General features: G+C 35.7%; 2 protein-coding genes across 3 annotated transcripts; both read right to left on the bottom strand.

Moving 5' to 3' along the window:
• Positions 1-1502: 1502 nt before the first annotated feature.
• Positions 1503-2847, bottom strand: LOC124540546 (carbonyl reductase [NADPH] 1-like). Its single transcript, XM_047118202.1, has 2 exons — positions 1957-2847; positions 1503-1818 (listed from the first exon to the last, which is right to left on the bottom strand). The coding sequence occupies exons 1-2, from the start codon at positions 2588-2590 to the stop codon at positions 1619-1621; spliced, it is 834 nt and encodes a 277-aa protein (XP_046974158.1). The 5' UTR covers positions 2591-2847; the 3' UTR covers positions 1503-1618.
• Positions 2848-3655: 808 nt separating this feature from the next.
• On the bottom strand, positions 3656-13924 carry LOC124540510 (orphan steroid hormone receptor 2-like). Of its 2 annotated transcripts, none has more exons than XM_047118133.1 (11): positions 13661-13924; positions 12489-12615; positions 11589-11738; positions 10366-10484; positions 8946-9054; positions 8285-8395; positions 7734-7847; positions 6531-6696; positions 5615-5825; positions 4948-5095; positions 3656-4438 (listed from the first exon to the last, which is right to left on the bottom strand). In XM_047118133.1, the coding sequence occupies exons 2-11, from the start codon at positions 12610-12612 to the stop codon at positions 4206-4208; spliced, it is 1485 nt and encodes a 494-aa protein (XP_046974089.1). In that variant the 5' UTR covers positions 12613-12615; positions 13661-13924; the 3' UTR covers positions 3656-4205. The 2 variants fall into 2 exon arrangements, with proteins under 2 accessions (XP_046974089.1, XP_046974088.1); XM_047118132.1 differs by having other exon boundaries at positions 10366-10487; positions 13661-13923.
• Between the last annotated feature and the right edge of the window lie 31 nt (positions 13925-13955).

Genomic DNA, 13955 nt, shown 5'->3' with positions numbered 1-13955 from the left:
CTGCATATATCTAATTTCATAGAAATTCTGCTACACGTGTATTCCACCAACCCGCATTGGTGGAGTATGTTCCAAACCTTCTCCTCAAAGGGAGGGGAGGCCTTAGCCCAGCAGAGGGAAAATTACAGACTGTTGAAGAATAATAAATATAAACAAACTTTAAGAGTTACGTTGTCAATGCCAGTCGATAATATCTCAGCTATATTATGTACTAAAAAGAGTTTTTGATTATTTATTTTAATATTATTATCATATATTTATTTATAATACATCATTGCATTAACTACTCTTATCCACTTCATTTGTATCTTTTAATTTCCAAAATGATAGCTTGACCGAGGTTCAAGGCTAACGTACATGATAATGTATTATTCGAGCTCTCGACCATTGTTCATGTGTTTTTAAAATAGACTAAAAAATGACACTATTCAATGTTCAATTTACAATAAATTAATAACCTTCCTCAACCCTTGATGCCATCGTTGGCAGGAGAAACGCAAGTGTATTTAAATATTCAATATTCTACAAAGGCTTCTCAAAACAAAATTCAAGTAGGCTTTTACGGGGAAGTAGATTCTAGCGAGAAAAGCCGAGTACAAAAAACTGAGTTTCTTGTCGGTTGTTCTGATTTTCAACAGTTACTCATTTTCAACATTTAAAAATGCAGTCACATTAGTCAAATACAGTTATATATCCCTATTGTTTCTGAACTATGAAATAACCTTCGATACCATAGATACTTGGGCTGTCCTAAAATAAATGCAGATATGCCCAATTTACTGCCGATATGTCCAACTCCCAAGCATACAATTGGGCCGGCACACGGCACGGGCTTATGTTGGCTCAAAGAAGAGTACTTTTGGACTGGCCGCAGGAGGTTACATCATATTTTTTAATCGTTGTGGATTAAATTACAAAATATAACGTAAAAATATAGAAATTAACAATTTTTTGTGCTTTTGAATCAACAACTTTACTCAAATTAAGTTTTTTTTAACTCTGTTCTTTGCATTATTTTTTGCTTCTCATTTTATTCTTTTCATACATAATAAATCTTTCCTCGAAAAAACCTTCCTTATTAAATACACACAGTAAATAATATTAAAGCAAACTTAATTGCTAATAAATATTTAAAAAAAAAAAAATTGTATTTAAGAAGGCACCTTATTTATTCCTTTAAACTTATTCAAAATATCCTGTAACAAATTTTACTATTCCATACAATAAAAAAAAGGTCACAATCATTAAAATATTTTTTTTAACTCTTTGTTGTGCAGAAAATGATTCAAATTTAATTATTACAATGTATAATTTATTCAAATTTTAACAATGAAATGCATGCAATGCTTACATATATTTGCTTTTCTTTTTAATTTCTTGCTTACAAGTTTAACGCTGCTTTTATAATCTAGATATAATTTTTGTTTTTTTTAGCATCCGTACCTCTTAGAAATACAAAACAAAAACGATAAAAATGGAATTTAATTAGACATTATGGAAAACATTTGTTTAATTACCGGTTCAATGAATATAAAAATAACTTTTCCAATCCATTCACGATTTTGCCATTATTGACAAATAATTATACAAAAGTTAGCTTAAATATATTCAGTGCAGTTTAATAATTCTCGCTTGGCTTTGATCCTGACCAGCTGACTATCCGTTTGTCGCACCAAACATATTCACCTCTGACTGAATCGGCAGCATCCAATGCTAAAAACAGTGGTGCCTGTGCACCCTCGTCTATGGATAATGGACCTTTATGGGATGACATATCAGTGTCCACATAGCCAGGATGTACAGCATTCACTTTAATATCTGAAAATTAAGTGAAAATGAAGATTTTTTAACAAAGACCTACTGTATAACTTGTATTAAATTATGATAGTTTTGCACAGGTTATGAAAAAAACATGAGTAGCACAAAAAAAAAGCTATAAAGAGTTTAGTAATTCACCTTTATCATTAAGAAGCCTCTGTTGTATCTTAGTCAATGCTGTTAATCCAACCTTGGATACAACATATGATGAATTTCCCCATTCAGCGGCATGAGTGCCTTGTTTAGCTGCCTCTACATACTGACGCATTAGGTCTGATAGTTCTGGTATAGTCAAATTAGGGTCTTGGAATCGTTGCCTTAGTTTTTCGCTAGGAATACAGCTTAAATGCCCACAGGAACTAGATATATTCACAACTCTAGCACCATTGCGAAGTAATGGAAACAATATTTCACAAGCCGAAACAACTGAGAAGTAATTGACTCTCAAGGTTTCTTCGGCTTGAACCGCTACTGGGTCTGGGGCGTTGCTTTTAAAGGCAATAGCAGCATTATTAACTAAAATATCTATGTTACCATACTTTGTCTTCACATAATCGTGAAATACTGTTAAGCTTTTAGGGTCTGTGATGTCGAGTTGATGGTACTTTGGGTTTAGTCCTTCTTTCTGGAGAGCAGCGACGGCTTCAGCGCCGCGTTTCTCATCACGCGATGTCAAATAAACTACGCCGTCGAAACGTTTGCAGAGACCTCGAACTATCGCGAAACCGATCCCTTTGTTCGCTCCGGTAACAACAGCTAACTTTGAGCTCATTTTTGATATTTACTTAATGGTTTCTTGTTGTTATATGGAAGATAAATATAGTTATGATAAAAAGTTATCTATAAAGTGTCCAGTAACATAAACATCACAGATATTATTACCCAGAGTATATAAATAAACTTTATAGGGGAGAATTTGAGTAACGAAACGGTAAGCGCTTGAGTTTTATATTTAATAATAATTAATCTAACCAACAGTAAACGACCCGATAACTTATCTGTTAGTATGAAAATTGAAACTTTTTGTCACAACATGTTGCTGTCACACTTGACAATTCAGAATTGGTGTGGACATAATTTTAAAACTTTCTGCTTAATAATGTAATGTAATATTTTAATATAAAATAAATTATTATTGATAAAGGTTTTATATCCAACAGCAAAGGTAAGCTGACAATGATATATTTATATCTATAGAGAAATGGCAACAACCATTCAATTTGTATGAATTATTTTTCATTGAGAACAGGTGAACCTTGAAGAATGATTTGTTAAATATACTTTTGGTTTAGGTGTTGTTTTTGGAGGTATATATCAGCTAGATTAGCTTTACAATTTCTCAAAATCTACGGCGTGCGAGCTGCATGTGTCCTGCTGAGCATTTGTAAGTATTTTATATAAAAGAGTTTACAATTTTAAACAACTCATTAAAAATAAATCATTGAATTATTAAATATTTTTTTTACCGTATCAAAATTATGTTAAGGTGCGAGTGCGTAACTGTAAACTTATTTCCAAAATAAGCTTGAGTAACTGATTTAAGATAAAATATAATGGATTCCATTTACTTTGATTCTGTTTCCTATCCCAGCTGAAATGATAAGAATAAACGGGCGAAAGAAAAAGCAATTATGTTATTTGATAATATTTTTATTAATAAGGCACTTATATCAACATTTACTGGGATTTTAAACAACTATAATATATCAATATTAAAAATAAAGTTTCATTAATATTCTATATTTTTACATCTCTAATTAAAATGGACGGTAGCAGTCATATACTTACATTATAATTACATTACAAAAGTTATACTGTCCAACTATAGGTATTACATAAATTTATACTTGTATTGGACTATAGAACTAAATCTTAAATAACTAGTGTAGAACATAATAGTTATAATAACATTTTAAAGAGACTTCATCATTAAAACATAGAAAGTGCATGTTATGCGTAGGTGCTACACATGAAAACAGACTTCGAGACTTTACTTAGATATCGTAGACACAGTCTGCTAATAGTTTTGACACTGAGCGCGGTATTGGAGCGAAGGTAAGGAACATTCATCAAACAGTGTTAATAATTGCTGATAATGTTAACTTTGCTTCTATCAAGAGTCAAAACTTAAAATCATTCGATTCTTACTTGTCTCAGTCATTTCAAATTATTCTTTAAAATATATATTTAATACATGTTACATGAATGTATAATCTTAACTTAACACAGGAACCTATATTTTCTTATTGCAATTAAAAATTTAAAATACCGTAATGAAATTCATAGGTAATAAGGCGACAAAAGTATCTATCAATTAAAATTATCTTATAAACAAAATTATATGCAATACTTATGGAGTTGCCATCATTAAAAATCTAGTAAACAAATCAACGTTCAGCATTAAGTAAGTAAGGTATGACATCATCGATACATACGTCACCGACAAAACCAACAAAGAACACATCCTCAATGAACGTTCCCGTGAAAGTACGTAGAACGGGTAATTGCAGCAACAGTGTTGCCACTCTCTCGTCATTTGGCTGGCAGGTGGTACGCAGAGAACGGAGCACTTTTGATTGGTAGTCTTGTAATTTACGCGTTAAGAAGTCCGGTGCGCCATCTAAAGGTGGAGACACACGTGAGATATCAACAGGTAGCTCAAAAGAAAAAATCTGTTACACAAACAACATATGATAATGATTATTAAATGATGAGATTACAGGTTCACTTGGCGGTAAGGCTTTGTACGTGCATGCCTGCTTAGCGACCACTTACTGATATATTCTGCCGTCAAACAACGTGACTTAGAAGTGTTGTGTTTATTTATTTATACTTTATTGTACACCACATAATACACATTATAATATGTTACAATTATAATATATAATATTGTAGAGTACAACGGGCGGTCTTATGGCTAAGTAGCCATTTCTTCCAGACAACCCAAGGATGAGTGAATTAGTGTGTCTAACAAGGGAAATAACGAATTTAGTTTATAAGGTTGCTAATGCTTTGATAATATAAATAATGGTTAATATTTCAAGGTCAGTGGGGATTCATTATTATCAACAAATGGCTCATTTGCAACCTTCATCTTAGTGGACATTTAAAGGTTTTTAGTATACTAACCAGGTGAAAAGAGGCACAGAGCCCGGAGATGAGCATGCTCCCGGTCCGAGACTTGTAACTGCTCCATGTGGCCTATGAACTGGTGCAAGCGACACAGCATGGCGGACACTTCGCTGATACGCTCGTCGGAGTAGTCGGAAATAGTTATCTGGAGAATAAAACAGTTTAATTTTACCACAATGCCAGAATAAAAATATACACATTTAAATCATCATTAATATACATTTATTAAATGCAAAGATGCGTTATAAAGTAACAATGAATTAGTAAATACTCCACTGCTAGGGTAAGGAGCCTCGCATTTTTGAAGGATAAGGAGTTTGATTCATTATAATTAATTATGATAATTGGGTGATTCATTATTGTCTTAAAGTATATATATGATAATAAAACAAAATTTGTTCCAAAATGACAAGACACGGTAATAATATATTGGAGAACTCCATTATGTCTTTTTCATTTCGTGTTTTTTTATTTTTGCCTGTGATTCTATACAAATAATGAGTGTTACTGGCGAAGAGTATTGCAAAGAGCGTGTGACCTCTGGCGCGGGCAGGTCGGCGATTAATAAAGAGTATTTATTATTATTATTATTATTGCGTGTGACCTCTGGCGCGGGCAGGTCGGCGAGAAATAAAGAGTATTTATTATTATTATTGCGCGTCACCTCTGGCGCGGGCAGGTCGGCGGCGGGGGGCGCGTGGGGCGCGGGGTGCGCGGGCGGCGGTCGCTCGGCGCGCTCGCGCAGCTCGGCCTGCAGGTGCGACGCCAGCGCCGGCAGCAGCGCGCCGAGCCCTAACGCGCCCGACCAGCGCGCCAGCCCCAGCACGAACAGCTCCGGCCAGCACTTGCGCAGCAGCGTCACCTGGATCTCGAACCTGGGGATTGATAACGCTTAAGAATGGCAGTCGAGCGACTTGTGACAGGTAAGGAAATAAGCAATGAGTGTACTATAATTTGTCAGAGGAAAGTATTGCAAATGGTAGAGACATTGAAGTTTAGCGTGTATTGTGTAATCAATATCAAAATAAACTTTATTCAAGTGGGCTTATACAAGCACTTTTGAATCGTCATTTAACAATTAAGTGAAGCTACCACCGGTTCGGAAAGTAGATTCTACCGAGAAGAACCGGCAAGAAACTCAGTAGTTAGTGTAGTGTGTAGTGTAGTGTTGTGAGTTTTGGTGCGGTGTAGTTTATTGTGCTATGCTAAAGTGTGATGCGGCGACGGTGCGCGAGAATACGGTAAGGTGTGTCTTGGCAATGGCGTGCGAGTGGCGGTATGGTGTAGTGTAGTGCGTAAGGCGTGGCGTGGCGCTGGTGCGCACGCGTGTGTGTGTGTGCGTGTGGTGCGTGTGTGTGTGTGTGCGTGTGGTGTGTGTGTGTGTGTGCGTGTGGAGTGTGTGTGTGTGTCGTGCGTGTGATGTGTGTGTGTGTGTGTGTGCGTGTGGTGTGTGTGTGTGTGTGTGTGCGTGTGTGTGCGTGTGGTGTGTGGTGTGTGTGCGTGTGTGTGTGTGTGTGTGCGCGTGTGCGTGTGCTTGTGGTGCGTGTGTGTGGTGCGTGCGTGTGCGTGCGTGCACGTACGGCAGCGCGGCGGCGTGCGGCAGCGCGAGCAGCCAGCGCGCGCAGGCGGCGAGCAGGCGCGCGGCGGCCTCGCAGGCGGCGTGCAGGCGCAGCGCGCCGCCGCCCGCCGGCGCGCTCAGCGGCAGCTGCAGACTCTCCGCCGTGCTCAGGATGCCGCCCTCCGAGCCTGGATGAAACACATGTCACGCGTCACGGTTCTCATACTAAGTAATGAGCATAGATTGTAGTAATACGAATTACACATATACTGCTATATCAAAAATCAAAATAAACTTTATTCAAGTAGGCTTTTATAAGCACTTTTGAATCGTCATTTTACAATTAAGTGAAGCTACCACCGGTTCGGAGAGTAGATTCTACCGAGAAGAACCGGCAAGGAACTCAGTAGTTACTCTTTTTTAACATTTAAAAAATACAACGTCATGTTAATTAAATACAATTATTTCAATTAATGTATCCTGCTTGGAAGTCAACAGGTATTAACTCCACGCTTTTTTATCATCTACAAAATCTTGTATCGAATAATATGCTTTTTCTACCAATGTATTTTTTACAAACGATTTAAATTTACTAAACGGAAAAGTTAAAAATTTATTTTTTATTATTTTATTTTTATTATATATTATTTATTATAGATTATGTATACATTACTTGAAAAAAAAAAACAAAAATCAGTGTGGGCCACGTCTACCAAAGAGACGACAAAAATGATTTCCAGCGAAGATCTGCTGATGTTTTGTATAAAATATAAAACGCCAAAATGTAATTTAATTTAAATTGTAAAAAAAGGCACGGGCATCTGCGAGCCTGTGGATGTTGTAAATTAATAAAAAAAAAAAAGTAATGAGCATATGGATTCTAGCGTACTGTAGATCTGTTAAAGTTCTGTGCCGTATATGCACATAGGTATTAAAGTAAACACTTAGTACATATTCTATGACTAAAATATTTACATCTGTGTATCTCATATTCTTTGCTTATCATGTATAAAAGTCGAAGCATTGCATAAGTAAAACAGAATATCTATCAAGTGCGTCACTGTCCGTATAATCGTACCGTCTCTTTAATAAATCGTGAACTAGTTAGTGACTTTCATTGTCATCTGCACAAATCCAGCAACAGTTCTATAAAGCTCAATGTAAGCCTTCGGGAATTATATAAGTAGAATGGGGGGGGGGTGTGGTATGTGTGTGGCAGTGGTACCGTCGAAAAGCGCGTCGGGCGGCGCGTGGGGCGCGCTGTGCGGCGCGTGCGGCGGCAGCGGCGCGTCAGCGGCGGCGGCGCCGTACGCCGACTGCAGGTACTCGTTTATGGCGCCTGGGAAAGAGAACGGATTTAAATTATATCGTTTACACGGTTTCACGGTTACAAGGTTTCAATCTCATGTTCATGTGCATTAGTTCAGGCGAAGAATCGACAACCTTTCAACCTCAAGACATGGGCAGTTACTCGAGAACTTTTCAATAGAAACAACAATTTTTTATTGTTCCGTCCCGGGGCCCAACCAGATCTAAATACACTTTACCCTAACAAGTAATTACAAGGACCATAGATAAATTATTTTACAATATTCATTTAAAATAAAAATGGGATTCAACTCAGCTCTGAATATACAAAGAAAAATCCTTATTAATCTTTTATTTATCATTACAGAGTGTATCATATATATAACGGATTAATCGAACTCAAGTGTACTTTAGTAGAGGAAGTACTTTATTTCTATTAAACAAAATCTATAGAAAAAAAAAACCAACCAAATTGTCCCATCTTGAATAGATTCTTAGCGAGCTGAGTCTGCAGCATGAGCTGTTGCCGTCTCGCTCCCTCCACGTCGGCCGGCGTGCCAGCCCCGAGGTACGGCGACACTGAATAAAACATATAGGAAATTATATAAATGTCACATATTGCTATCATAAGAGGAGAAAAGCATAAATACATACAGCATACATACATTTGACAGCTAATTGACATTGATCGAGAGCTTGATTAGTCTATGATATTCACTATGGACTTGATAAAAACACAAAATGGCGTTTTAAACCTCGACAAAACTGTTATCGGAATTTTGGAACTAAAAGTTAAAGTGGAAGTAGTTAAGTGCAATAGTGTTGTATTATAATAAAGATAGGTTTACCATAAAATCTTAGTAGTGCACAATATAGCTGAAGTATTAGTAAATCGCATGTAATACGTGAATCTATGGTTTGTTTAAATTTTTTCCTACTTCCATTGGAATAGGCTATGTATGTATACTGTATAGTAGAATTAAAAAAAACTAGTATATATTGCATCAATAAAAATACTTCAGAATATAAAATTTGATCGTGATAGATATAAGAAGACCAAGTTCCATTTTTTTTAAACTGTAAAAGGTTTCATTGAAAGTGTGTTGGTTTGAATGCGAGCGTGCGATACCCGGGTTGCCCTTGTTGAAGGCGACGGCGGCGGCCAGCGCGAAGTTGAGCGCGGGCGCGGCCGGCGACACGGCGCCGAACGCGTCGCCCGGCTCCTCCTTCGGGTTTATCTGCGCAGACACCATATATCTTGTAGGCGAATTATTACATTTATTTAGTTTATTTTATTTATTATTTATTTATGTATTAATATTATAAACATCTTACACATTTCACTAATACATACATACATACACATTATAATTTGTATTAAATAATAAAATATATATAAATAATTAATTCACAAGCATACTCGGGCGAAACCCGTAGTATATGGCGTTCGGATATTATTCTCCGACTACCGACTACTGCGGAACAAAGTCACATACTGAGTCGGCTTTAACGTTCGATGCGATTTGCTTTGTTTCTTATCACTTTATACTTCCTGAGTTCCTAAGTTTTTGTGTTATGCTATATTTCTATGTGTGACTGTCTATATTCTATTCTGCCTTTTGAACTTTCTTGTGTGTTTTGTGAACTGTGACTAATATACGTGTACTGGACTGTTAGCATGAGTACTTTTATTTCCTCTGTATAAGTACGTGTTTACGCACTTTACCACAATCTTATCTACACTAATATTATAAAGAGGAAAACTTTGTTTGATTGGTTGTAATGAATAGGCTCAAAAACTACTGGACCGATTTTAAAAATTCTTTCACCATTCGAAAGCTAAATTAATCCCGCATAACATAGGCTAAATTTTATTTTGAAAAAAAAAAAAGGATTCCGTAAGATATTTTGGGTTTTTCGGACAAAAAAGGAAAAAATCTACCAAAAAAGTTGTTTTTTTGCGTATGATGCCTAAACTATAAAAGATAGAACTATAAAATGTTATAACTCCGGTCCTTAGAGGGCATAATGGCCTCCGACCCTAAGAACCTCATCAGATTCGTGGCTGATGTTGGTCTGGCTGAGGTGTTGTGATCACCAATTTGAGGTTTATCACAATAGATCCAAGCGCCGGTTGCAGTAATTCTTCAAATGTGACCGTGCCTCAGGAGTAGGGATATTAAAAGACTGATTATGAACCGTTATCTACGCGGGCGAAGCCGCGGGCGACCGCTAGTCACCTTATATATGTGGAAGCTTCAAGAGTTTATTAGGATTTTTTTTTATCATACATCCTGGCGACGTCAGTTTGACGCAGAAGACATGATGGCCTAAAAGAATTATTTCAGGGGTTATCAAAAAAGAAAGATATAGACTTATATTTCGAAAATAATCATGTCTGATAACAAGTTGATGCCTAACTCCTCTTTATACAATTATAATCTAGAAAGCTCACATATCTACTAACTACCATTGGAACAATATCCAGGGATATGTCCTACCTTGTAACACAGCATTAATACAGTATAGGTTACGGTTTCCTCACTCACCTGAGCGGTCTGTGCTTGTCCGGCCAGCCCTAACAGCTTCGAGTAGGCAGCCTGCCTCTCGTGAGCCTCCCTCGCCTCGCCCTTTGATTTGTCCACGATCGGCTTCCTCTCGTGTTGAACCGCTGTCATTACAGTACAAGAATTACTGCTCGCCGAGTGTTTTTAATCACACAATAATATGAAGATGGTTATAAAAACAAAACTCGGCATATATAAATATAAATATGAGACAACATCACATACATTACTCTGATCCCAATGTAAGTAGCTGAAGCACTTTTGTTATGGAAATCAGAAGTAACGACGGTACCACAAACACCCAGACCCAAGACAACATAGAAAACTAATGGTAATCTACATCGACTCGGCCGGGAATCGAACCCGGGACCTCAGAGTGGCGTACCCATGAAAACCGGTGTACACACCACTCGACCACGGAGGTCGTCATTATTATTATATTATATATTGAAAATTAATATATTACATAATTGATTAGGAAATCTCATTTTTTAATGTATATTGAAGGGTAATTATGCCACCTGATGGTAAGTTGGCAACACTGTTCATAGACATTGGTGCTGTAAGCAATATCAACTTTTCCTTACACCACCAATGCGGTAACAACTTTGGATGTATTCGTTCAAGTATATAAGTTACTTGGATTGTCAAGTATAAAAATGTTTATAAACAAGCATGCATGACTAAGAGCTGTAGGCTTTAATATGGAACCAAAAGGTCACTTTATAATTGTTATATATACTTACTATATTACATTCCAATGGCAGGAGAAAAGATAAATCATACAATTATATACTTTATATGTGACTTCCTAATAGCTCTACAAATATTTTGATCAATTTGCATTTATACATAAATCAATATTCAATACTCTTGACTATTTTTAGACCTCGTCCAATGTCATGTCAATTCGAGGTCAAAGTTGATATTTTTAAGTTGACTTAAAGGACTTAGGATCAAACAGTCTCAACTGGTACACATATCTACATATAATAATGTAATTGAATCTTTGTCACATTAACAATTAAATATCATTTCAGTAAACTTTATGATTTTTAATCATCAATAGTTCTAATCAACCGACATTAACAAAAGGAGACATTCCACATCCACAAGAAACGTCTTCGTCTACCTTATTAGTCTCATAATAACATCTATTAACAGCACTGAAGAAACAAGATATTATAAGAATGGCTGGTACTCACAATCGCTTCTCATACCACAAGCGAGACACTTCTGCAGTCGGCAGTACTGACACCGGTTACGGTGATGCTTAGTTACTTCACAGTTCATGCTGCCTCGGCACTGGTAGCCCAGCTTCTTCCTAATGGAACGTTTGAAGAATCCTTTGCAACCTATAAAGCAATATTTTATATTTCTATTAAAATTATTTAAAGAACCCACACTTTCAAATGAAAAATGTAATGAACTATCCGGTACTGCCTTCTGACTAGTAGTAACAATGTACTGTCTGCTTGATGCTCTATATTTTATAGTTATTTTGTTATTTGTTATAGTACTATAAAATGTGTCGATAACGGATTAAATAATTAAAATGGAAAGATAAGTAAAATATAAAATCAAAGATAATTAAAGTTTACAATCAAATTTGGACAAATTTTACTTGGTGGTAGGGCTTTGTGCAAGCCCGTCTGGGTAGGTACCTCCCACTCATCAGTTATTCTACCGCCAAATAACAGTACTCAGTATTTTTGTGTTCCGGTTAGAAGGATGAGTGAGCCAGTGTAACTACAGGCACAAGGGACATAACATCTTAGTTCCCAAGGTTGGTGGCACATTGACGATGTAATGAATAGTTAATATTTCTAACAGCTTCATTGTCTATGGGTGATGGTGACCACTTACCATCAGGTGGCCCATATGCTCGTCCGCCAACCTATAACATAAAAAAAATGCTTTATAGCATGTTAAAGATAACTACTGAAACACTTTACATGTGTATATGCTAATAAGATGTTTCTTTATTGACTCACTGACCAATACTAATAAGTCTACACTTATTAAAATTATGATGAGGCAGCATGCAGTTTGTGCTATACAGTTCTGCCAGGATTCATTACTAAAGTATTCTATGTATGAGTTACCTTCACAGCTAATAGCACCATAGTGTCTGCCAGAAGCCCTATCTCCACACACAATACAAAGCTCCAAACCCCCGACTTCATTGCCTGCACTATACTTCATTTCCATTTGGTCTTGAGCCTCCATAACCTGAAAATTAAAAACGAAACAAGTTATATACACTCTAAAATTACCAAATATGAATTTTAACAGTATGCTTGTTTATAACTTGAGAAATGAAGAAATACCTAAAGAAATTATTCTTAAATTAATTCTTGTTGAAAATCAGCTGTACATACCACAAATACAAGCATAATAATATATTATTAGTATAAAAATATTATATTCCATAGTATATTAATGGCAAAAGGAATAAAGATAAATGATCAACTAAATTTTACTTATAATACAATATTTACACTACAATTTTTTCCTACATCAATATTGAATACCCTTGAGTAGTTTAGACCTTGATCAAGGATATCATATCAATTTGAGGTCAAAATTGTGTGATTTATTATAAAAATAAAATAATTAAGTGAACAACAAGTAGAGTTAGAAGAAGCCTTAAGAATATTTTTTTTAAGATATTCACTACAAATGTTAATTTTTATTGATAGTGAAATATTTATAATATTTTAACATTACTTTCAGAGAAAAATACCTTCAATGCAAGAAGTGTTAGTAATTTGTGTTTACAGTATCTATTATTTGAAGTGACCTGGAAAAATCAAATAGTTTCCAACATGTAATATCATGCATAAGGTCAATAATTTAATAATAATCTTTTGCACCCAAGCCTTCTTAGCCCAATGTTTATTAACTATAATATTTAAAATATTGGCATGACCTATAAATAATAACTTTACATAACATGAACTGCATTTAGAGTTATTTATATTAGATTTAGAATATTAATACCATATAACTTTTGTAATTAATAATTATGATTTAATTTTTGTCTTAATTTATAATTATCAGATGAACTTGCATTGAATGCGACCATCGAGATTACGGAAGATAAATTCAAGCCTTTCACTTGGATTGAGCTTTTGGTATTTTCAACAGGTTGTACAGTATAGAGTGGGCGGAAGAAGTTTACTCTTGAGGAACATTGAGATCGTTATGTTCACTGATGTAGAACTACACTCTAGGCCTACATATACTTCAGATAACAGTTATACTAAATTCTTACCTCCTATAACTAAGATAATTGTTACCGATGATTTCTATTGTTTCACAGTGTGCTAAATATTACACTAATAGTATAGGCATAGTTTAAAATATTATTTATTATTAAAGTAATGGTTTGCAAAAATAAATAAACACGTTACATGTCCACAAATCGCTGCTAAATTACAGCAGTATAATGAACACGCAATACTGAAGTGACAATGATAAACAAAGATGGCTGGGCTGACGACAGACGAATTAGCGGAGACGTCGAGTAAGCAGTGCTGCCAGCAGAGAGAAATTTTTTATTTTGTTGT

This window comes from Vanessa cardui, chromosome 25 (assembly GCF_905220365.1).
Source record: "Vanessa cardui chromosome 25, ilVanCard2.1, whole genome shotgun sequence".
NCBI lineage: Eukaryota > Metazoa > Arthropoda > Insecta > Lepidoptera > Nymphalidae > Vanessa > Vanessa cardui.
Note: the sequence above shows the minus strand (reverse complement) of the source record. Positions and strands in the feature narration are given on the sequence as shown.